Source organism: Gymnoscopelus braueri (assembly GCF_963280865.1).
Source record: "Gymnoscopelus braueri genome assembly, chromosome: 23".
NCBI classification, from domain to species: Eukaryota; Metazoa; Chordata; class Actinopteri; order Myctophiformes; family Myctophidae; genus Gymnoscopelus; species Gymnoscopelus braueri.
The window spans coordinates 26,720,363-26,745,904 of record NC_137625.1 but is presented as its reverse complement, the minus strand read 5'-3'; the positions used below and the strand labels follow the sequence as shown (position 1 = coordinate 26,745,904).

General features: G+C 41.9%; 1 protein-coding gene across 1 annotated transcript; it reads left to right on the top strand.

The window, feature by feature from the left end:
• Positions 1 to 6,637: 6,637 nt before the first annotated feature.
• LOC308079609 (sodium- and chloride-dependent GABA transporter 2-like) lies at positions 6,638 to 23,945 on the top strand (the record flags this gene model as incomplete). Its single annotated transcript, XM_080421160.1, has 14 exons — positions 6,638 to 6,797; positions 6,892 to 7,026; positions 7,989 to 8,129; positions 9,974 to 10,061; positions 10,484 to 10,616; positions 11,389 to 11,523; positions 11,639 to 11,742; positions 11,970 to 12,094; positions 12,670 to 12,782; positions 14,722 to 14,859; positions 16,906 to 17,008; positions 17,110 to 17,210; positions 19,480 to 19,650; positions 23,602 to 23,945. The coding sequence occupies 14 exons, from the start codon at positions 6,638 to 6,640 to the stop codon at positions 23,758 to 23,760; spliced, it is 1,806 nt and encodes a 601-aa protein (XP_080277286.1). The 3' UTR covers positions 23,761 to 23,945.
• Positions 23,946 to 25,542: the final 1,597 nt, after the last annotated feature.

Genomic DNA, 25,542 nt, shown 5'->3' with positions numbered 1-25,542 from the left:
GATAAAATCTGAAGGCTTAATCTAAAACAAAAATGTTTTACATAAGTCGGCCTTCTGGTGGCGCTATAAAAGGCTAATGTGAAAAATGCAGGGCAAAGATTTGTCCTTGGCCTCTAGGGAGTATGCATGCAAAGTTTCACGCAGATCGGTGCAGTTATAGTTAAAAACGCAAATCGGCCTTTTATAGCGCCACCATGAGGCTGATTTGAAAATGTTGAAGTGGAATTTCTTCCTCGGCCTAGTGGGAATGTGCATGTGAAATTTCATGGAAATCGCAAGCTGCGTTAATGATTTGAGGCATTTAGTTCAAAACGGACCAATCCTGCAAACTTTGGAAACCAACCTTAGCCAATCAGGATGGAATATGGAAAATCAGACAGATCCGTGTTGATCACATGACTATAGAGATATTGTGTACTGAATTGTGTGATGTTCGGATAAAATCTGTAGGAGTAATATCCAAAAATGGGTTTTGCACAGATCGGCCTCCTGGTGGCGCTATAACAGGGCCATGTAAAAAAATTGGGGCAGAGGTTCTGAATTGGCATCCAGGGAGTGGGTGCGCACAGTTTCGCAGTGACCGAGCCAACAGTGCCGGAGATTAGCTGTTCACAGACAGATGGACACACGGACGGACGGACGGACGGACGGACACACGGACGGACGGACAGGGGGTAAAACATACTCTCTCGCCATGCCTTTCGGCCTGGCGGAGACAATGATGAATAAACATAAGAGTGAACAGCTATGCTTAAAGCATAAAGGTATGTACTGTACAAGGCACATACATGGTACTGTGATATTTACATGATCAAATGTACAGGTAAATCTGTAGTACCTCAGTTCCTCAGTTTATTATGCAAATGTAAAAAATATATTATAAAACTGCCCACAAAAAGTTTGGAAACTTAACTTCAGTCGATTTTTTCTCCCCTTCCCTACTAATTGGTCATATTTTATATAATTTTCATCGTTGATTAGTCACCTTTACAACGAGGTATAACTTGTAAGGATCGTGCAATCGTGAAATGAGCAACACAGCTAAACGTGTGGGTAGCGCCTCCAAAAATAATTGCCAAAATCCTCAATATGCTTCTGTTGGTAATCACTCTCGTTTTGAGCAACCTGCCAGCACACTCCTGCTGAGAGGTGTGTGCCAGTCACAGGTGTGTGTCTGGCACCTGAGCATGAGTCTTGCAACTTTGTTGAGTTTTGTGTATGCTCCAAGCAGCAACACTGACCCCATGGAAAGATGCCACGTTTGTCCCTTCAGGATAAGGCCTGTGCAAAATGGCAAGTGGAAGCTGGTGTTCCGTTACGCAGATTACGCATTATTTGGTTTTAGCCCTGGTACCATCTGCTGGCAGGTGTGTGCCAGGGCTGATGCCATAATGCTGCCACTATGCGTAACGGAACACCAGCTTCCACTTCCCCTATTGCAATGTTTGCACGACAAACGTTGTCATCTTTCCATGGGGCAGTGTTGCTGCTTGGAGCACACAAACTCACAGTTGCATCCTAATTGATAGATTAGTTGCTTTTATTGACCACTTAAGCCCTATGTTATACTTTAGTCATATGATTATATAATGCAAAAATAAAAGTCACAAAGTGTAATTGCATTGCAATTGTTCTGTCCTTATATATCTGCTATTTTTTAAATGAATGAAAATAATGACAATAATGACATCCCCCAAACCAGGACACCACAGGGTTAAAGTGGCCTTACCTATATTCTCATTTATTTATTTAATATTTGACAGAGCATCATAGGAGACTCATCAATTAATTATTGTCAACAAGGCATTTGTAAGAACCCCAAATGTAGCCTACTTGTTTGATAGTCATTAGAGTTTTTAACATGTTTTCCTGATCTGAAGCTTATTATGTCTAGACCTGTTTACCGGAATTTAATGGAGTTTGTAAATGTCAGAGTCTTAAATACTCTTAATAGTGTTCTTAACAACAACAAAACGCTGTTAGACATGTGTCATATTCAATCATAACCTAATATGTATAAATGTGAAATGATATAGATCTACAAGCTTGTAGTTGCTATTTTTATTATTTTTAAGAAAACTGATATAAATAATATTATATTATTATAATATTGTGAGCTTGTAGATCTGCAATTTTTTAATTATAATAATAGTGGTCTAATGCATAGCAAACTGGGGGTCCTTGAAATTAAAAGGTTTGAGAACCACTGGGATACTGTGTGTTCATATTTGAGAGTTATTTATGCAAATATTCCAAAACTTTCACTTCATATTTCTTTTTAAATAGCCGATCTACAAGCTTGTAGATTGGCTATTTTCAAATAGCTGATGCTTCAATATGCTTGCACCTCTTGGTACACCTCACCTCACTGAAGACTAAGCTTCAAACCTCCCAAAACAAACTGATTCGGCTACTCCTCGGTCTGGGGCCCATGACCCACCTTTCAACCACCCATTTTGCCAGCCTAGGCTGGCTCAGGGTAGAAGACAGGGTTAAACAACAAAAAATGGGATTGGTCTTCAAAATTGTAAATGCAAATTTGCCCGATATGTCCCCTATTCCCACATATCTGAGTAAATACCTCCAAAAAGTTAGCGACACCCACAGTCACAAAACTAGAGGGAGCGTTAACAACGATCTGGTACCACCCACCCACAAAACAAACATGGGCAAATTCTCCTTCTACAGCGCTGCCACCCAGGTTTGGAATAGTCTAACCCCATCCCTCAAAAAGTGCAGTTCGCTGGGCTCTTTTAAAACAGCCCTGAAAATTCACCTTTCAGGAGGCCAAGAAAGGAGGTAGTACTATTATCCCGTTAGACAGACGACCACCCCCCCCCCATTCTTGTACATAGTCTTTTATTTTATCTCATTTTTCCCCCTTTTTTATGTTTTTGATGTACATGTTATCTTTTACCTGATTTTTTTTAAAGATATTTGAACTGTGGTGCCACTTTATATGTCTATGAATTGAATATCAAGGACCTCATTGGAAACTAGAAAAAGTGCTCCTCGGAGCACAGGTCTCCGCCAGGTCAGGTAGGTTATTGTGGCCTCCTGGTGGCGCTATAATAGGCCAATGTGAAATGGGTGCCATTTCTTATTAGGCCTTGCACGGCAATCGGACACTGCATTCATGGCTTGAGGATTTTTTTTGCAAAAAATGTGTTTTGCTAAATTAAACCTGCTGGTGGCGCTATAACACGCCAATGTTCCTCAACATAGTATGAAGGTGCGTGCAAAGTTTGACCGCAATCGGACGGTACGTTCATGATTTGCGGAATTTTGTTCAAAACAAGCCACTACTGCAAACTTTAGATGTCAATCTTACCCAATGAGAATGGAATATGAAAAATCAAACACATTCGTCTTGATCACATGACTATGGAGATCATGTGTACCGATTTGCGTGAAATTTGGATAAAATCGGAAGGAGTAATATAAAAAAAGGTGTTTTACGTAAGTCGGCCTCCTGGTGGCCTATAAAAGGCAGATGTGAAAAATGCAGGGCAAAGGTTTTTCCTTGACCTCTAGGGAGTGTGCATACAAAGTTTTACACAGATCGGTGCAGTTATAGGTACAAACATGAATTGGCCTGTTATAGCGCCACCATGAGGCTGATTTGAAAAATGTCAAGTCCCATTTCTTCCTCGGCATAGTGGAAATATGCATGCAAAATTTCACGGAAATTGCATGCTGTGTTTATGATTTGAGGCATTTTGTTCAAAACGAAGTATTCCTGCAAACTTTGGAAGCCATTTTTAGCCAATCAGGGTGGAATATGATAAATCTGAAAGACCTGTTTCGTTTAATGACTATAGAGATACTGTGTACCGATTTGCGGGATTTTTGGACAAAATACTGTCAAAGTACTGTCAAAAAATATGTTTTGCACAAATCGTTCTCCTGGTGGCGCTATAAAAGGCCCATGTGAAACATTTGCGGCAGAGGTTCTGAATTGGCATCCAGGGAGTGTGTGTGCACAGTTTTGCTGCGATCAAGCCAACGGTGCCGGAGATTAGCTGTTCACAGACGGACACACACACGGACGGACGGACACACACACACACGGACGGACGGACAGGGGGTAAAACATACTCTCTTTTAGGACTTTTATGAACGGACCTTTTAGACAAAGTATTTTAAATGTAACTGTGTTGTTTTACATTTTTGCTTAATAAAATATTCAATCAATCAATCAATCAATCAATAGTGGCTTGCTGATTTTGATGCTATATCAACAGATTTTTCAGGAGACCCCCTGGAACCCCCTTAAGGATTGGGATCAAATCACATTTTTCAAATCACCCTCATGGTGGCGCTATAACAGGCCGATTTGTGTTTTTACACCGGCTATTCAGCCCTTTTTTAATATTTTCTGTATTCACATGCAAGTAAGACATGGTGGTGTCACAAAGCAAACAAGCACTGGTAGTTAGTACTTCTAGCGTCTGCTGGATCCAAGGTGCGACTCCCTGCAGTGCTGTATACCCTGCGTGTCTCACTGAACGCGTGCACCCGTTCGAAAAACAGCGCCCCGAAAGAGGGGCGGATAGCAAGAGAAGGCGTCGTCTATCGCCGTTCCTCCGCTCATACGGAGGCCATTATGGTAGTCGTCAGGGTCGGGGCTCGAACCTGCGCTGCGTGCTGTTGTTAAGCTGGGTCGCCTACGAACCTAGCCTGGGCCACTCAATAAGCGGCCTACCAGAAGCAGTACCCTGTGTCCAGGCCGCAGACAAGGCTGACGCGTTGAGCTGTAGGGCTTCATCACTCAGCCGTCGAAGCTCCTGCATCTGCTCCGCAGTGGGGACGTTCCTGGCCGCCTTGAAAAGGTGTGTCGTTGAGGCCCCCGGGAGCAGGGAGGAGTTCAGGGTACGTGCTCCCGCACCCAGGACCGCGTAGGTCCGTCGGTTGAGGGCCGAGAAATCTCTGTCATGTCTCGACGAGAAAATCGGCCCTCTGGCCAGGCCCTCCGAGCCTGGAGGCAGGAGGAAAGCCGCCACGACCCTTTCCACCAGCGGGATGTTGGACAACCCCTCCTCCCGTTCTCTCAGGCATTCGATGCCTTTGAGGTCTGGGATGGGTGAGGAGGTGGCGCAGTCGGTAGTGCTGTCGCCTCAAAGCTAGAAGGTCCTGGGTTCGATTCCCGCCGGGGACGCTGTGGGCACTGGGGGCGTGTTCTCTCCTCTGCATCATCAGTGCCCATACCCTAGGTGGGGTTGGTGAAAGGGCCTCTCTGTGTGGAGTTTGCATGTTCTCCCCGTGTTCCCTAGGGTAGGTACCCTCACAAAAACATGCAGTAATCCTGGTCTCTATACTGCCTCCCCCTGGTCAGCCTTCCATGTGCTACGTCTATACAGGGAACCTCCCCCCTGTCAGGTGATAAGAAGAGATCCCAGACAAAGTCCATCGGCAGACTTGAAGATGTACAACTCAACCATGGAAAATGCCCCCCCCCCCCCCCCCCAGGAAACATCAACATACAATAATTTTGCACATGAAACCAGAAGTTGAAGGGTATTTGTTTTACAATCATGTACTATACATGTTCAAATCATGTACTTTACAAATATGACATCTGCACCTTGCACCATAGCCAATATTCATTTGTCCTGTTTACTTGTTAATTGTTGTATTGGTTTAATTTGTATGGTATTTACTTCAAAACATAACAAAAACACACAAGGTGACATGCGTGTATACTTTATTGAAATTATATGAACAATGCTGTTATTACCTCTGAGCAATGATGACAGCAATTTGTTCTTAGTATTTACTGGTAAGGCATATTAGATCTCATTTGTACTAGCGTGTTTTGCTCACATTTATATACATTCACAAACTATGTTATAACTATGTACAGATAACCACATCAATCAACTACATGGCAGAAAACACACACATCACACAGACCAACAATCCACCACATGCCATACTATAACCTGCCCTAAAAAAAACGCCTCCCACAGACATCCAGCCACTGCCAGGTCTCCGTTCAACTTGACATCTATGTCATACGTTCTTGTTTAAAGCAATTTTAAAGTGGGGGTGTTTGTCTCTCTCTCGGCTTGGTCTGAAAGAAGTTGAAGAACATCATTGTTGAAATTGTTCATTGGAAATGGGGTATTTTCCTGCCCTGGAAACTGAACTTTAGTGCTGTCAGCTGAAACTGAGTCCAGACTAAGATTAACCCACTGTAGGCCTCTGAAAGATGTACCCATGCTACATCTTGTTGATACAAACTGAATGTGTAGAATGTGTAAGCTACACATTTTTAGAGCCTTGTAGACTTTGCCTGTCTTGTCTAGGTATTGTATTTCTATGTTATGTTCTTGTTCTAGTTTTCATGGTTCTATGTTCATGTCTTCCCCAGGTGTTTCATGTGTAATCAGCCCTCATGTGTTAATTAGCCTTGTTCCCCAGTCAGTCCTTGTCGTCCTTATCATGTTTGGTGTCACATCATGTTTAGTGTTGTGATTGTGACGTTTTCCCTGCTATTTTGTAATAAATCACTCAATCTTGTGTTTTTAAGGCACACTGTAGATCTGATAGACACCAACATTCAGAGAGAAAAACCGGGACAAAGAGAAGGACTATAGGAAAGATATAAACTAAGACCTAGACAAAGCTGCTGGAAATGTCGAAAAGATGCACAGCTGAACGGGCAGAAGAGGTAATAATTGAAGAAAGAGGACATTGGGGCAGCAACGTGGAATTTTTCCTGGCTGTAGCGGGGGATATTGTCGGCCTAGGCAATGTGTGGCGATTCCCATATCTCTGCTACAAAAATGGAGGAGGTAAGTCTGTTGAGAACAACTCATTTGCCAACCTTTTTTTAAATGTTTAACCCTTCATGATTTATTCAAGGTAGTGATGCTTTGTGTAATTCAGGTGCATTTCTGTTGCCATACCTGATATCTGTGGCAACATGTGGTGTACCCCTGTTCCTTATTGAGACCTCCATGGGCCAGTTCACCCAGGAGGGGGGTGTCACTTGCTGGAGAAAGTTGTGTCCACTGGCAGAAGGTAATTCAAAACGATAGCACCAATGTTGGACATCTACTGTTTTCCACAGTCAAGATGAAAAGGGATTTGATGGTTGCATTGGTGGTGGTCAAGGCATAAAGGTGATGTTTTTGTCTTTAGGTCACACTGGCTACAGTAAATACCAAAAATCACAACCCACTTTACCCTTTAATCAGCTAATTGGATTCACCGAATGGAATAAAACATTATGCTTGGTCTCATGCCAGAGGGGCTGGTCAATTATAAAGTCTAAACAGCAATAGCAAACATTTGAACAGACTTTGAATGGTTGTAATTCTTATTGTTACAACGTGAGATATACATGTGTGAAAATCTAGATATGTAATTCAGTAGTATTTGGAACTAATAGTTAAACTAAACTAAATGCAATTGTAAATGTTAATTGAATTCTAATTACAATATAAATACTAGTAAAATGTTCCCGTTAATGTTCCTCCAAAACTGAAATATCGCCTTGTTTTGAGTACAAGGTAAACATTGACAATACAGTAGTGGCCTAGCTGAACCCAAGATTACATTCTTTGGTACATTTAAAACAAATCAATATGTACACAAGTGTGTGTCACATGATGGACCCATAACAGTGTTCTCTACTGTGTCACCGAAGATCTTTTATAAGGTGTGTGTGTGTGTGTGTGTGTGTGTGTGTGTGTGTGTGTGTGTGTGTGTGTGTGTGTGTGTGTGTGTGTGTGTGTGTGTGTGTGTGTGTGTGTGTGTGTGTGTGTGTGTGTGTGTGTGTACACTGATTTGCTGCAAATGTGTATTTTAATCAGTGCAACTAATGTGCATAATAAATCACACATTTCCGTATGTATTTTCTGTTCTCTGTGTTATTTGCCACTAGTATAATTTAGTTATATCTCATGGCCTACCTACCAACTCCAAGTGTAGGCCTATGTGCAAAGCTGACCAGTCAAAATGATTTACATTTTGCCCAACAGGTATAGGGTATGCAGGGCAGCTGATTCTTTTCTACGGCTGTGTGTCTTATATTATTATTTTGGCCTGGGGGTTGTTCTACCTCGTCTCATCCTTCAGCTCCCAGCTCCCTTGGGCTAGTTGTAACAACCTCTGGAACACAGGTAAGACATCGTACAGTATATTTCACCTAACCGTCTCAAACTGAGGCTATATGCATAGTCCCATATCACATTTGATATATCACTTGAAAGCCTATCTGATCAGATAGTCCACATCCCTTTCCATTCTATAGTCCATGAGCCAGAGCCCCAAAATTGAGCAAAAATTATCGAAAGAGTGGGCAAAACCAAACCTATATTAAATTGTTCATAGGGTCAATACGAGTAAATAAATATATGATAACCTCTCCACAGGAGCAGCTTTTTCATGGTTATCACACATTTTGTTATTTTCCCCATACGTACATGACAGGTGAAAAAATGACAAAATTTAAAAAAGAGTTATCATAATGAAACTTCCTGAGTTGATTACTTACATGAAGACAATGATTTATCGTATTACAAGTTTTCTGAAATTGTATATTTAAATATGCAAATTAGGCATTTAGTCCATGAGCCAGAGCCCCAAAATTGAGCAGATATTGAATATTCCCTCGTTAAAAACCTTTGAATCCAACATCTTAACAAAATGAAATAAGTATGTTGACTCTGGCTTTGTCCAATGTTGATTCTGGAAAGTTATGCAAATTTGGGCATATTTTCCTATGCCTAATTTGCATATTTAAATATACAATTTCAGAAAACTTGTAATACGATAAATCATTGTCTTCATGTAAGTAATCAACTCAGGAAGTTTCATTATGATAACTCTTTTTTAAATTTTGTCATTTTTTCACCTGTCATGTACGTATGGGGAAAATAACAAAATGTGTGATAACCATGAAAAAGCTGCTCCTGTGGAAAGGTTATCATATATTTATTTACTCGTATTGACCCTATGAACAATTTAATATAGGTTTGGTTTTGCCCACTCTTTCGATAATTTTTGCTCAATTTTGGGGCTCTGGCTCATGGACTACTATGCCATGCTTCTAATGTAACTATTCAATAATCCCATGCTTTATAACCAGCAGCAGCAGCGAGCACACTATTGATGTTCTACATTATTGTGGGCTCGCTGCAGCAGCAGCGAGCACACTATAGCTATTGTTATTGTGGGCTCGCTGCAGCAGCAGCGAACACACTATTGAAGTGATGAGCTTGTAGATCTGCTATTTTGGGAAAAGCTTGACAGTCTTTGGAAAGTGTGAGTAGAGGTGGCGGCAGTGGCTCAGGGGTAGAGTGGCCGGTAGAGCGGCCGGATGGCAACTGCGAGGCTCACAGTTCGATCCCGGGCTCCCCCAGAATGAGTGTCGAAGTGTCCTTGAGCAAGATGCTGAACCCCTAGTTGCTCCCGATGAGCAGGTGCCTTGCATGGTTTCCTCTGCCATCGGTGTGTAAATGGGTGAAATTTTGATGGCAATCATTTTGTCAATTTCAAGCTCCAATTTAACACTAATGGTGTGTATTGGTCAACATAACCCCACACAACTCCCTCCACCCCCACACCCCATACCCCCTCTCTCTCACACACACACTTTAAACCATAGTAATTAGCTAATCTACAAGCTCACTGGAGCCAGGGGGAAGCACCCCGCACCCATCACTCCTGCCCCTTATATCCCTCCTTCCCCTTACTACCATCAGCTTATTCAAGCAGGTGTTTAACTGATGACAATTAGTAGAATGATAACAGGTGCTCCCGATCTGATCAACCGGAGGCAAGTCTGCACCCACACACAACACAAAGACAGAGATACCAAGTGAAACTAAAATTGTACTAAAACTACAGTTTTTTGGCTTTAAAGCGAGCCCACATTGTTTCTTCAGGAACAACATTTCTAGTTCATGCTATTATCATCATTGTTATGATAACCAAGTTAAATATGTTCTCTCTACTCCATCAGATAATTGTGTAAACTTCTCATCACAAAATGGTTTCAACAAATGGGCTAACCAGACCAACACCACCTCTGCTGCCACAGAATTCTGGGAGTATGTTTATAAGAGATGATTCTAGATACTTTGCATTCTGTTCCTGCTCCCTAAATCCTTTGCACTACAGGCCAGGGTTGTACACTGTGATAAAGAGCTCTATTTTTTATATTGTAACATTACTAAATAAGAAAAGTAACTTTGACTTACCGTATGCTTCTATTAGAAATGAAACACTGTATGCTAATACATCTAACATGCACTTTCATGTGGAGGATTGTTGAAGAGTATACATTTGTGACTGTGAAAAATTACTTAAAAGTGGTGAAATTGCCTTCCTTTGAATATTCAGTTATCACACATGTAAAACTGACATTGATGGACAACTATAGTTGTATTAGTGGAGGCTTTCATATTATCCGCCATTTCAGCCAGACACTAAAAAAATGCATCTTCTTTGCACAATCTGTCTTTCTGTCCAGGCGACGAGTGCTGGCTATCTCAGGAGGTATTGAAGAGGTGGGCAGCATCAGATGGGAGATTGTGTTATGCCTCATTACTATGTGGATAATCTGCTACTTTTGTATTTGGAAAGGAGTCAGGTCAACTGGAAAGGTATTATTGTGCACACATACAATACTGATGAAGTCATTCTACCACTATAGTATTCACTATTAAACACATTCTAACATAATTTATTCATAATATACTCACCCAGTCCCAGCGATTTGTGTTTTATAACCTTTTCAACCGGTCACAGAAATGGTATATCCATTTTGATCCGCCGTCGTACCGTGTCATTGGTGTGTGTAAATAAACACGATCCATGTACCAGCTCCCAAAGGGTTAAGTTTTCTGAGGCGAGCTGTCTTGAGTTAGTTTTCACCATCGCAACCAGGCTGCAGGCACCATATCCGGCAATATTGCACGTATCCCCCCCCCCCCCCCCCCCCCCCGCTGGCCAGAGGACATTTATATATATCATGATCGCGTGTCAGACCGTTGGTAAACACAAAGGCGATAACTGTTCGTCGTCCAGAGAAAATAAGATATAACCGGAGCTTTCCGTTTGTCTTTTATACCATGTGAAAACTATGCTGTCTGGCCAAAACCAGGGCAAAACCTGTTTACTCAAGATAGAACCGGAAACAGGAAACGGTTTATGGATATTTTCACATAGGATGAGCGGAAAGCGAATGGGAAGAGAAAATGATCAAGGATGGTACAGAGAACAGAACGATCGTTTATTAAACCACAAAAAAGACCCTATCGCGAGATATCTCGGGTTAGGCGGTTAACGGGTGGATTTGATATCCCGAGATATCTCGTGATTGGCGGTAAATGTGTTAAGATCTTTGTAGATGCAATAATAACCCATCATTTCCAGGTGGTATATTTCACCGCTACCCTCCCCTATGCAATGTTATTGATTCTTCTGATCCGTGGACTCACTCTACCGGGGGCTCTACAAGGCATTGTGTACTACCTCCTTCCTGAACCCTCACATCTCACCAACCCACAGGTAGCAGATTATGATCTGAAATTTTAAGCTGAATACAATAAATTCAAACATTATAGGGGAGGTTAAATGAATGGCTTTATGCATGCATCTCTCATTGCTACTTTTGTCAGAACAGGTGTGGATGGAAGCTGTTGGCCAGGTCTTCTTCTCTTACAATGTAGGGTTGGGTGCCTTAACTGTTCTAGGGAGCTACAACATGTACAACAACAACTGCTACAGGCAAGTTTGTTCAAAATGGATTGTTTGAAGTTGCGTTGGTTACTTGGTATCCATAGCAATAAGAACAATGGGTGGCTGTGAACACATAACTATATCTGTATCTATACTCCATAATGACTAGGCCTACTTGTTGTAAAAACTGTGCTAATGTTCAGAATACAGCTGTTTTGCATTATAGTGAGGTCAAAACTGAAGCTAAAGACTATAATTTTTATTATGTTTTGCAGAGACTCCCTATATCTGTGTTTGCTGAACGGTGCCACTAGCATAGTAGCTGGATTTGCCGTCTTCTCAGTGCTGGGATTCATGGCTCACGAGCAGGGTGTTCCCATTGATGAAGTGGCAGAGTCAGGTAGCCTACTGCAAGTCACAATGTCTACGTATATTACATTACATTACAGTCATTTAGCAGACAAAGCGACTTACAATAAGTGCATTCAACATAGGTAGGGAACGAAACTACTAATCACCAGAAGTCTTAAGTGCATTTCCTGCAAAAACAAGCAACCAAGAGTATACCTAGCGCTAAGGTAAAAGTGCATGTATATGATATAAAGATGTAATCCATTCGGAAGTCATATAGACTCCCAGACACAAGAATAATCCCACACACATTGTGTGTGGGATTATTCAAGCAACGACTCAGGAAGCAGCAAGTAAGCTAGCAGCAGAAGGTCATGAAAGATGTATTCTCTGTGAGTTGGTTAGATTATGTTAGGGGTTATATGCCAGCTGACCACTCAGTACAAGTGCCACTGTGCACTGAATTGTCACTGCCAGTGATGATTTGGTAGAATTCACATCTGAGGAGACACTGGCAGCCTTGTTACATCAGGCCTTTGCTGTGACTCAGACTCATACACCGGCTCATGGTTGGATAACAATGACAAATGGTAATGATCTACAGTGTTATGTTTCTGTTTTCAGGTCCAGGCCTGGCCTTCATCGCATACCCTCAGGCAATAGCCATGATGCCCCTACCTCAGCTATGGGCTGTCTGTTTCTTTTTCATGATCATTCTCTTGGGTCTGGATTCACAGGTGATATACAAATGGAAGATTACATTTGATACGGAAATACATATATTTGGGTCGTAGTGGTTGTTGTGAAATCACTTTTAGTACTTATATAAAATCAGAACTGCTCAATGTTGTGGTTTTGGGCTAGTGACTTTTGCCATGTAACCTATAGGCCCACTTGCACTTTATTCTGCTTTGAAAATATATATATTTAAACATAATGTGTATATATATATATATATATATATATATATATATATATATATATATATATATATATACATACACATACACATACACATACACATACACATACACACACACACACACAGTGTACAGTGATTATTTTGATAGCCTGTTACATTAATTTGACCAGTTTCTTTTAAAGGTAGGGTAAGTTATTGAATTGAAGTGTTAAATAACTCCATAATCTGATGGTTGCCATAGGCTGGGTTGCCATGGAATTTGCTGTGTGTAACGCCCGGCAATCTAATGTCGGTCTCCCGCATGGAAAGCCAACATCTTAACGGTTAAGAACCTAATTTTGTTAACCCCATGACCTTTCCTCCAGCGCTACCCTCAAGTCAACCTAGCCTGGTAAACCCCCCCCCCCCCCCCCCCATTCCGTAAATCTCATTTGCATTTGATTTCAGGAATTGGTCTGGCCTGCAGACCTATATGGGCAATTTGGCTGTGGGCTGGAGCTGGTTACCGTTGACTGACAACCCCTTCAGCCAAACAGCAGTTAGTTTCCCCGACCACCAATCAACGTGACGCAGGGGGACTTTAGAAAGGGCCATGCCGAAAATAGGTTGCTCTATTCGGATACATGCGTGTCACTGCCCGCCCCCTGCCGGTTCTATGTTTTTTTAAATAGGCTCTGTCATGATTAATTGACCACATATATTAAGTTAAACAACTAAATTCTATCCGAACGATATCTTAAAAGTAAATTCCGTGCCTCAAAAAAGAAGTTTGAGAGCGTTTTAAAGTTTTAAAACCGAAACCAAAAACAGCGGACAGAATTTCAATGGCGGCCTGTTCCATTTTTGTCGGCTGCACTCGGCTCCATTCGGGTTCACTCGGGTTCCACCTGATGGGCCTACCTCCGCTGTCAATCACAGAACAATGAGCGAGGACGCTGATTGGAGAGTTCATGTTATGAACTGCGCAGAAACGCCCAGACAGCCCTGCAGGCCAGACTCACTCCTGATATCAAATGGAAAGGAAATATCCGGAGGGAGGGGTTTACCAGGCTAAAGTCAACCATTACATGTTTATCCCCCTTAGTTGCAAGGATCTAGGAATAGCTCAAATCGTTGTCATTTAGCCCTGCTATGTGAGGATTCTACTAGTGTGGCTTTGGAACTTTGTACTACCCCTTTACCTTAATGGCCAATTTCATAACTTTTAAACTGCTTTTAAAAACAATCAAATAGCCTTATAGCGCCTTTAGCCTCTTTGAGTCTTGTTTTTATTAATCTTGATGAAATATTACCCAAAATAAAAAACATAGGCCTACACGAGAGTCCCACAAGACCTGTGAAGTAATTGCTCCCCGTCTGAATTGTCAGATAAATGTATATCATGATGAGTGATTGGACCAACCATGAGCTTCTTGCAATTCTGTGCCCAATGCAATACATGACAAACTGACCACAATATTTTGGCTATTAATGTCTATAAACCATGGCATAGAAGGACCGTGTCAACCCAGCACCCTTCGAACCTTCAAAACCTTCACCTCTATTTGGTGTCTTTGTGACAAACCTAAGATCAAATAAGTGGGTGTTTGGGTTAGTCCATCTAAAGCCTGATGATGCAAAGTGTTGTAAGAGTTTGTATCTGCTATCTGCTATTTCTGGTGCGCAAACAAGTATAAATCAGGCATTAAAGTATACAATGTACCCATATAAGTCATTGAAGTTATTCACTCTCATTCTCATTGTGTTTTTTTTAGTTTGTTACAATGGAGGTGGTGATGACATCCATTACAGATATGTTTCCCACAGTGCTGCGTAGGACAGGGCGACGGGAGATCTTCCTTCTCTTATTCTGTATTATCTGCTTCTTCTCCCAGCTTCTCATGGTCACTGAGGTCAGTATTTATTTTATTTTTTCTTCTTCTTATGCATAAAGGCCAATCCGCATCTAATACTACACAGCAGCATAGTTTGGCAGGTAACAAGTTAACAATGCCTGCCTGTTGCCAAGTAGGCATCATAGTAGCAAAGTGACCACCACAAAAAAAAACTAAAATGCATTTTAAAATGCCATTGGCAATATTGAGAATGTGCTCAAAGGTGGGATAGAGAGGTTCATAATAGTAGCAACATTAAAATCTTGCACCGTGGGTGACCACTAATATTCTTCCCAGACAGTGTTGGGTAGTAACGAATTAATAATAATATATTACTGTAATATTATTACTTTTCCCAGTAACGAGTAAAGTAAGGTATTATCTGCTAAAACGGTAATATAATACCATATTACTCGGTCAAAAAAGGCCTCGTTACTCGTTACTGATGACAAGCGTCTTTTTTGTTGCTCATTCATTCATTTACTCTCTCTCTCCGTCTCTCGTAGAGGCAAGTTGTCGCATCATGCAAAAATAGAGTAGATCTACAAGCTATCAACCTACGTCAACAGAGATGCTTTTTAGCTTGCAGATCAGTTCTTTTTAGCACGCAGCCTGCGCACAGTTATGACGTAGCGCATGACCCGTATGCGACCGCTGCGTCGTGTTTTTCCTTTGCCGTCTTCAACTTCAAAAAGCTCTCAAACTTCTATTTTGAGGCACGGAATTTACTTATAAGATATCGTTCGGATAGAATTTAGTTGTTTAACTTCATATATATGGTCAATTAATCATGACAGAGCCTATTTAAAAATAAAATTTCAGAGAACCGGCAGGGGCAGGCAGACACCCATTGTATCCGAATAAAGCAACCTTTTTTCGGCATGGCCCTTTCAGAAGTCCCCCTGCGTCACTTGTCTGGTGGTCGTGGAAACGAACTGCTGATGAGGAGAGGAAACAGTGTTCCTCTCCTCTTCTCTCCTCTATATCATTGGTTCTCAAAGTGGGGTCCGGGGACCCCCAGGGGTCCTTGAGGGAGTTCCAGGGGGTCCCCAGCTAAATGATAGATTATAGGCACCAAATGGACCCTTATGGGTCTGTAACTCTGAGAGTGTACAAATGGAACCAAATGGACCCTAACGGGTCCATTTGGTTCCATTTGTACACTCTCAGAGTTAAATTGACATAGATTTTACAATAGAAATTGCGGTCCAAGTGATAGAAATGCCATTACATGGGGGTCTGTAGCCCTAATGCATGTCAAACTGGGGGTCCTTGAAATTAAAATGGTTGAGAATCACTGCTAGAGCCGTAAAAAATCTTCTCTTATGGGGGTCCCTGGCATATCTTTTGAAATGGGGATCCGCGGACTAATAAGTGTCAATTTGGGGGTCCTTGACATGAAAAAGTTTGAGAACCACTGCTCTATATCTCCTCTCCTCTCTCCTCCCCCCTTGCACTTTGGCTAATTAATATTGACTGGTGTAAGATATGTTGAAAAGGTTAAGAAATGTTCAAAAAGTTTACTTTATTGTTTCAGTTTTTGAGAGGCTGCAGCCAGTGTGTGCAGTTCAGATTGATGTTGTTCCTGTAAGGATAATTATTGTTCCAATTCCAAATATGGAATTTGCAGCAGCAAAATACTTAAAGGGATAAAGACTGTTGACTGTTTTCTATTTTTCCATTAAATTGGATTCAGTTCTAAAAGGCAAAAAACTGTACACGTCTTTTCTTTTGCGGGGGGCGCGGGGAAAGTAATATAAAGTAATACGTAATATATTACTCTTGATTCCAAGTAATAAGTAATATAATATTATTACTTTTCAAAGGAGTAATAAGTGATAAGTAACATATTACTCTCCTAAGTAATATAGCCCAACACTGTTCCCAGAGGTCAGAAATGCTGACACCAAAAGAAAGAAAACTTAAACTCAGATCTCAACTGCACCCTAGGAAAACTAATTCAACTAATGACCCATGGGTGTGACCTAATGTTTGAACACCAAACAACAGGGAAAAAAAACGTTGTTGCAAATTGCAATCACACCTCATGTCTCTTGCCACCAGGGGGGGATGTATGTGTTCCAGCTATTTGACTACTATGCCTGCAATGGAGCCTGCCTTCTCTTTCTTGCTGTGTTTGAGTCCCTGGCTTTGGGCTGGATATTTGGTGGGTATTCTATTTCAGAAAGTCATTCACAAGCAATCGCAGTGTCCAAACATTTCAACAGCTAACCTTTATCCATAACCCTGTACCAAATTCTGAATCAGGAGCAGATCGTATGTGTGGCATCATACATGACATGACAGGCGTGCGCCCCAATCCCATGTTCAAACTCTGCTGGCTCTATCTCACCCCCTTGGTCTCATTGGTGAGTTGAAGCAATATTATCTGTAGCAGTGGTTCACAACTGTGGTCCTGGTGACAAAGACTTTATCCACATTCAGATAATTGTATTCACCTTATGTCCCGTCTCAGAAACAGAAATAGTCCCTGAGTAGATGGCTTGATTGAAAACCAATAGCCTGCTCTTTTTGGAATAATGTCAGTCTTGCTTGGAAATGCCCCATATCCATAGTTTAACTCATTCACTGCCAGACTTATTTCTGGCTGTGTATGCCCACTGCCAACAATTTTTGGGTTTTTTTTTACCTTTCAACTGGTCACAGAAAATGTATATTCATCATGATTGCTTGTCCGGCCGTTTTGTGTGCATCGCCGAGAGAGAAAAAATTCCAACCGCAATGGCCCCTTCTCTTGTAGTATACTAGACGCTCGGGCCGCGTAGCGGCCCGAACTTCTAGTGTGACACGTCGTCCACTTCGCATCGCAGATCCACCTTAGAGCCACCTCACAGTGTGAGAGAGAGTATTGTGTGAAAGTAGGGCAAAGTCGCTTATGATTTTCAGACATGGCAACGCTGTGGTGAAAAGTAAGGCAAATGCGCGTATAATCAGAGGACATGGCAACGCTGAGTGACCTGTGCTCCCCTCTTTCCGCGGACTCCTCTGAGTCTTGGGACACCCGCGAATCATCGTGGAGCCCTTCGGACCCCCGCGAAACTTAGCGGAGCCCTTGAGGGTCCCGCGAGACCCTTGGGGGTTCCCTGGAGACCTTTGGGGGTCCCTGGAGACCTACAGACACGGCAAAGGGAAATGGAAAACTGTAAAGCCACAGCCACGCATGCAAGAGGTTTTACATGAACTCTTCAGCCGCACTGAGGCGCTCCAACACAAACACTGTGATGCTCCCCTAAATCCACTCTAGGGTTTGAAAATATCCACTTCACAAAGGGGTGACGTGCATCTCCGTTCCAATGACCAAAACTCCACTTTGGGATTTCGCAAAGACCCACAAAAGCGTTGTGGGATAAAAATGTCCAAAAACAAAGTTAAAAAAAGAATGTTTTCATTTTGTTTTTCTTTTTTTTTAAATAATACATGGGGGACCCGTGGACCCCCAGGGAGTGTTGGGACCCCCGTGAAACATCACGGACCCTTTTGGACCCCCACGAAACATCGCAGCCACGCATGCAAGAGGTTTCACATGAACTCTGCAGCCGCACTGAGGCACTCCAACACAAACATTCTGACGCTCCCCTAAATCCACTCCAAGGTTTGAAAATACCCACTTCACAAACGGGTGACGTGCATCACCGTTCCAATGACCAAAACTCCACTTCGGGATTTCGCAAAGACCCACGAAAGCTGTGTGTGTGTGTGTGTGTGTGTGTGTGTGTGTGTGTGTGTGAGAGAATGGAGCACAGCGTTGGCTCGCTGTGTTTCGGTTTCGCTCGGCGGTGGTCGGTGCTGACGCTAGGGAACAACATGGTCGACCCGTAATGTTGTGAGTTTGTGCTGGCCGCAATTAATTATGCTCCGAGGAGGCAAATGTGTGGTGAGCAATGAAAAGTAGCCTACGCCACCCATAAATTAATTGCGCACGCTGTGGCTTGTGTTGTTAGTGACATGTGATATGTTGTTGTTGTGTTTAGTGCGAAACAATGAGATGGGAAAATTATGACGGGACTTCTCTCCAATGTAATATAGGATATATATATGAATATATCATCTCTCACCCAAAATGCACGCTTTTCTTTCCTTTTTAACTGGCCACAGAAAATGTGTATCCAATGATCATATTGGATACACATATCATCCGACTGTTTGTAAACACACCCGGGACCAGTGTGCGTCACCCAGAGGAAAAACTATCCAACCGCGAAAATAGCATGTCTCACGAAATGCAGGGCAAAAAAAGTCAACTCAAGATAGAGCTGTTTTCATGAAAAAGCTAAACCTGAAGTGGACGGAGGCGGAAATCTTCGGATGACGTTATTTCCGGATCCGGGTGAGTAGAAAGTGAAACTGATCACTCGGGTGATAGAGAACAGCGCAATCTTTTATAAAACGATTCAAAAACTAAAAGTTGTCTAAGTCGTCCTTGGCAGAATTGGATATTGGACGATGTCTCGTCATAAGTCGTCCTTGGCAGTAAATGAGTTAAGCCTCTAAGCAATCTAAAACAATTCACAGCATTTGAATTTAAATTACAAGTAAAGTCAGAGAACTGTCTGTAAAAAATAAACATCCATAACATTTATAGGCGCAAAAACTTTTTTGTTTCCTTTCTCCCCTCAGCTCTGTTTCATAGGTTCCTTAGTGGAGTACCAGCCCCTAACTTACAACCGTTGGTATATCTATCCAGAATGGGCCAACGGTATGGGCTGGATGTTGGCGCTCTCCTCCATTGTAATTGTACCAGGGTGGGCACTGATGAAACTGACCACTGTGCCAGGGACCCTCCGCCAGGTGAGAGTACAGTAGGTAGTAACATTTTGGAATAATTAATTTGAGAGACACTGTGACAGGGGATTATGTTCTGTAGGTGGAATGGAAATGTACCCATGCAGTCCCCACACTGATTCAACTCGGCAACATTACCATCTTGTCTTATTTGTGCCTACTCTGCTAACTAAAGTCTTCAGAATTAATGTGATATGGTGATGAGGGCCTAAAGAATTGTTGCTAACATGGTGCCTCATCTTAAGTCCATAATTGTATGCCTAACTACCAACATCTCTCATCTCATCTCAACAGCAGTTTCCTTGTAAACACTATCACTACTAATAGGAAACAAACTGTTCACAAACATCAGCAACTGTCAGTTTTGATATTCTTTAAAGGGAAAATCCACCCTAAAACAGAATTGGCATTCTACTATTCCAATGATATTGGCCAGCTAAGTTAATATTTACAAACAGACAACATGTCTCCCTATAAGATGGAAAACAAAGCATGATTTGAATGTTGTATTATTTTAGCTACAGTGATGTCATGCCCTAGTATGTTCGGTAGTAGCTAGGGTTAAGTGTTACGCCCCGGCCTAGGGGAACCGAGACGCAACATATGATGTGGAAGACCGCCCTTCCCAACTCCCAAGAACCGCCGTCCAAACAGTTTGCTTTTTCGATCTTCTCTTTTTATTCTCAAAAGTGGTTACAAAACTCGCCAGGGGCGGAGGAATAGTTACAACAAAACAAAACTAGAAAACAAACCTCTTACCTACCCACGAAAGAAAGCAAAATACAAATACTAACCTCCCTATCGGAAAACAAAGCTCAAACAAATAATAATAATAGTTCCCCCCCTTCTTAGCTGAGAACAATAGATCACAAGATGATGGCCACAGTAATCGGCCGAGGCCGAGTTAGGATCGAGCTGTAAGCATCTGGATCTATAGGTTAGATCAAGTGTTTGCAGAGATCGAGTGCTACATATCTGTTCGGCTTCACATGCACAAAATGGCTACTACAGAACACAGAAGAAGGACGGACGGGTTGGAAGTCGAGAAGGAACAGGTTCACTGTCGCCGGCCCGCTGACAGCCTTTTAAAGTTGAAGCCTCCCTCTGGCCACCAATCAGGAACGGATGCGTCTGCTGCTGGCACGCCCTCCTAATAATCATCCAATCACACCACGACACTCTTCCCCCCCCCACACACACACACAGGAGAGAAACCTAGCCTGCACTCAGCCTCTTCATATACCCGTCATAATCATAACATAAGGAATCTATGTAACGTGTGCATTAGAGCAGCTAACAAAGAAAACAAAGTAACTTCTTCATTTTTCATAAGATGGTGGATGTCGCAGGTCCCTGCACTACAATACATAGTTTTGCACTAGAACAGAAAAAGATATCACTGTATACGGTCCGTCTCAAAAATGCAATGCTGATACCTGTGTTGTTTGAATCTCGAAGACAATTGCAGGACCTAACCTAAACCTAACCCCAACCCTAACCTTAGTGGGGGAACATAGAACCCGGGGAACATAGGGATGACCCCCAATGGCAGATATGACCACGACCCCAAATACCCATATGTTTGTCTCAAACATGTTGGAGCTGCTCTATTTTCTGTGAATAATGGAACAACTCATTAACCTACACTCCTTGAATAGCACCAACACTGTAGTATTGATTTTACTGTAAAGTATGTCAGCACTTTTTTCATTTGAGAATACATCACTTTTGGGCTAGGACAATGCTATCCAGCAAGCATAAATAGCCTCAATGCTAATAGTTAATAGATGATGGACATGTGAAACTATCGTTTCATGAGGCTATAGATTGTGATTTGATCGATTCAAGATGGGGATGTATAACCAGCATAGTAGCCTACACACCACTGAACAGCTCCTTGCCTTCGGCATATGCAGACAGTATCAAAAGAATCTTCCCAGATTTTGGATGATTTTGCCATGCTGTTCTGTACCTTTATTTTGTAGTCTTGTTTCCTGTTGTGCTTAGTTACTGTTACCTGTCTTGTCTCACCTCCCTGTTGATTAGTCATGTTCTCCTCCTGTGTCCTCTTAGTCCCTCAGCCTATCCCAGTGTTGATTGTCTGTTGAGTTCACCTGTGTCTTATTATTTCCCTTTCTATTTAAGCCCTGTGTTTGCACCATGTCCTTGCTTGTTCATTATCTCATGTTGCGTGTAGTTAGATCTTGAGTTCAGTTCCTTGTTTGTTTTCCTGTCTTTAGTTAATAAATACTTAAAACCGTTCACTTCAGCCTCCGTCTCTCTCCTGCACTTGGGTCCTACATTCCGTCCTGACTCAAACCGTGACAGAATGAACAAGCCATTTGGACCCAGCGGAGAGAGGTTTTGTTCAGTTCTTTAGTTTATTGCCAGTCTGAAGCCAGCCAAGTAGACCAACTGCCATGGCAGACAATCCATGGTCTGCCTCTGCTTCTCTTCGATCCTGCACCTCTGTTGACCCCGCGTTCCCTGAGCCAGCCTTTGTTGAGACAGCTTCATTCGTTTGTTGGGTCTCCTTTGGCAATCGTCAGGGGGAACCGGGTGAGGGGGCGTCTTCGTCATCTTGGCTTCCCACACCGCCAGCTGCCGAGCTTCCAGGAGCCACCCAGCTCGCCGCTGACCATTATCCAGGAGCCTCCGCTGCCAAGCATCCAGGAGCCTCCGCTGCCCAGCATCCAGGAGCCTCCGCTGCCCAACACTCTGCTGCCCAGCTTACCGCTGCCCAGCATTCTGTCGTGGTCCACCGTGGTCCTCCGGTTCCGCGCCCGCTGTCCGGGTCTCCCCTGCCGCTACCCCTCCTGTCCTGGGGTCCCTTGACCTTCGCCCCCTCCCGTGCCACTCAATCCTTAGGCCCCTGCCCTTCCTGGTGGTGGTCCCTGTCTCGTGGGCCGGCGCGGGTTGGTGGCTTTGGGGTTCTGACGGCAGGACCCCGGCAGCTGTTCTGGCCTCGAACCGTCTTCTCCGTCCCTGCCTGCTTGTGCCCTCTGCGCCAGTGTGTGCAGAGCCCTGACAGCGTCCCCCCCCCGGCTTTTGGCCCGGTCTCTGTCCTCCGCCGCTTGCGCCTCCTGCACCGGTGTGCGCCAGAGCCCTGGCGGCGGATCCCCCCTCCCCCCCGGAGGTTCTGGCCCGTTTCTCTGCCCCCCCCCCCCCCGTTCCTGCTCTGGGACGCCTGGAAGTCGTCCTGTGGAGGGGAGGTACCGTCACGGTCCGCTCCTCGGGCCTTGTACTCTGACTTTGTTATGTAGACCTTCCTGCCCTTATAAGGTCTTGGACTTTGTTCCTTTGTTCTGTTCTGTATCTAGTCTTGTTTTTATGTTGCTCTGTTGTTTTTGCCATGCTGTTCTGTACCTTTATTTTGTAGTCTTGTTTCCTGTTGTGCTTATTTACTGTTACCTGTCTTGTCTCACCTCCCTGTTGATTAGTCATGTTCTCATCCTGTGTCCTCTTAGTCCCTCAGCCTATCCCAGTGTTGATTGTCTGTTGAGTTCACCTGTGTCTTATTATTTCCCTGTCTATTTAATCCCTGTGTTTGCACCATGTCCTTGCTTGTTCATTATCTCATGTTGCGTGTAGATAGATCTTGAGTTCAGTTCCTTGTTTGTTTTCCTGTCTTTAGTTAATAAATACTTAAAACCGTTCACTTCAGCCTCCGTCTCTCTCCTGCACTTGGGTCCTACATTCCATCCTGACTCAAACCGTGACACTTGCAGACTTAAAACTGAAGCACAGATTGAGTTGAAAAGTTGAAAAAGATTGGAAAGTTGTATAGATTGATATTATACGAACAAAAGTCCATGCTTTATTAGCCACATAATGTTTATATAATAATTATTCAGGTAAGTTTGTTCATGTTAAATGACTTACGAATGAATGTAAATTCCCCAAATGTGACATTTCATGGAATAATGGGTAATGTCATTATTTCTCTCTGCTCATTAGCGCCTCCATTTGTTATGTGAGCCAACCGACCTGCTGACCCAGAAGACAAATGCTCTGCTGCACCACATGACCTCAGATGCAGAGATGGAAGCGAGAGATGGAAAGGGAGAAGCTAATGAAAGTCTTGTGATTCCTGTGTGTACAGCAATCCTGGATTAATTGTTTAATGATTGTCGCTGTGCCATGTGCCAAAGCAATTTCCATGTATACGTAACTGCATAATGGCAGTAAGGTGATTCTGATGAGAAAAGGTTAACTTGACCTAGAAGCCACAGTACTTCTTTTGGGTGTAATATCATTTTATGAGATTATATTTAAAAAAATTCACGGATTAAAGCAACCTCTTTTTGAGCAGATAAATTGTAATGTTATTTGACTCTCAGCAACTGATTGTCATCTGTTAGGCCTATTGCTCACAATCAAGTAATTCATCAATTAATTAGAAAACTCACAACTTTATTGGTAGCACTTTACAATAATGACCCGTTATAAAGCATTTATAAACGTTTATAAGCAGTTTGTAGACTATTAACAAATCATTAACAACCTGTTTGTTGACATTTGTAAATGATTACTATAACCTTTAACTATGGTTACAAATCATTTATAAGGTATTAGTAAATAGTAAACTATTCATTAATAAGCCATTTAAATACATCTGCAAATGATTATTAAATCATTTGTAATGACCAATTATAAAGCATTTATAAACATTTATAACCAGTTTGTAGACTATTAACAAATCATTAACAACCTGTTTGTTGACATTTGTAAATTATTACTAAAACCTGTATAACTACGGTTACAAATCATTTATAAGGTATTAGTAAGTAGTAAAACTATTCATGAATAAGCCATGTATAATACATCTGTAAATGATTATTAATTCATTTGTAACTGATGTTATATAATATATACAATCTATTTTTAGATAAAGAACTAATCATAGACAAACCATTTATATACATTGGTTAATGATTATTAAATAATTTATAATAACATTGTAGAATATTTAAGAATCATTTAATCATTATTTAAAACACATTAAAACATTATTTATACTTGAGTTTGTTCATCATTAAATAATGTAATTTAAATTGTAGGAAATAATTTGTAAATTATTTATAAAGTGGTATAAATTGAGTTTTTTCATGGTTATAGGACATCTCTTTAAACATGTATTAAGACTTCATAAATCATGTGTTAAATCTTTGTTCTAGCCCAAGGCATGAACAACAAACCATTTCTAAGCAATTATTACATATTAAAAAATTATCTGCAGATCATTATTTCCACATGATAAATTTTACTTGTCGGTAATTTGGGAAATGTGTTTGTTCATGTTTAACATATGCTTTGTAAAACATTCCTAAAATATCTATACATCCTTAGTACATGTTATTATGTGCCCTATAGTAAAGTGAAGACAGTTCATCATTTACAACTGTATGTTAATGTGTTTGTTCATGTTTAACATATGCTTTGTAAAACATTCCTAAAATATCTATAAATCCTTAGTACATGTTATTATGTGCCCTATAGTAAAGTGAAGACCGTTCATCATTTACAACGGTCTGATAATGTGACTTTCTCCTTACCTGTTGCAAACTACCTGGCTTTCATGAATGCAGACACCAAACAATTACTTAATTATCTTTCATTTTTAATAAATGATTCGTAAGACATTCGTAAAGAGTATGTAGACCATTTGCAAACGTTTTGCAGTCACCACCTCCCAGTGCAAGTTAGCTTTAGCTGCTAAGCTAAACTGGTAAGCATGGTGGACATTACTAGCCTACACAGCAAAACAAACATTGTGGAGCCAAACGGCCACCATCAAAATACCCCCTGGTCATAATGCTACTTCATGTCTGTAAGATTAGCCATTTTATGTTACCTCGATCACCTGCAACAAGACAGTTAAAACACATAAAACATGAA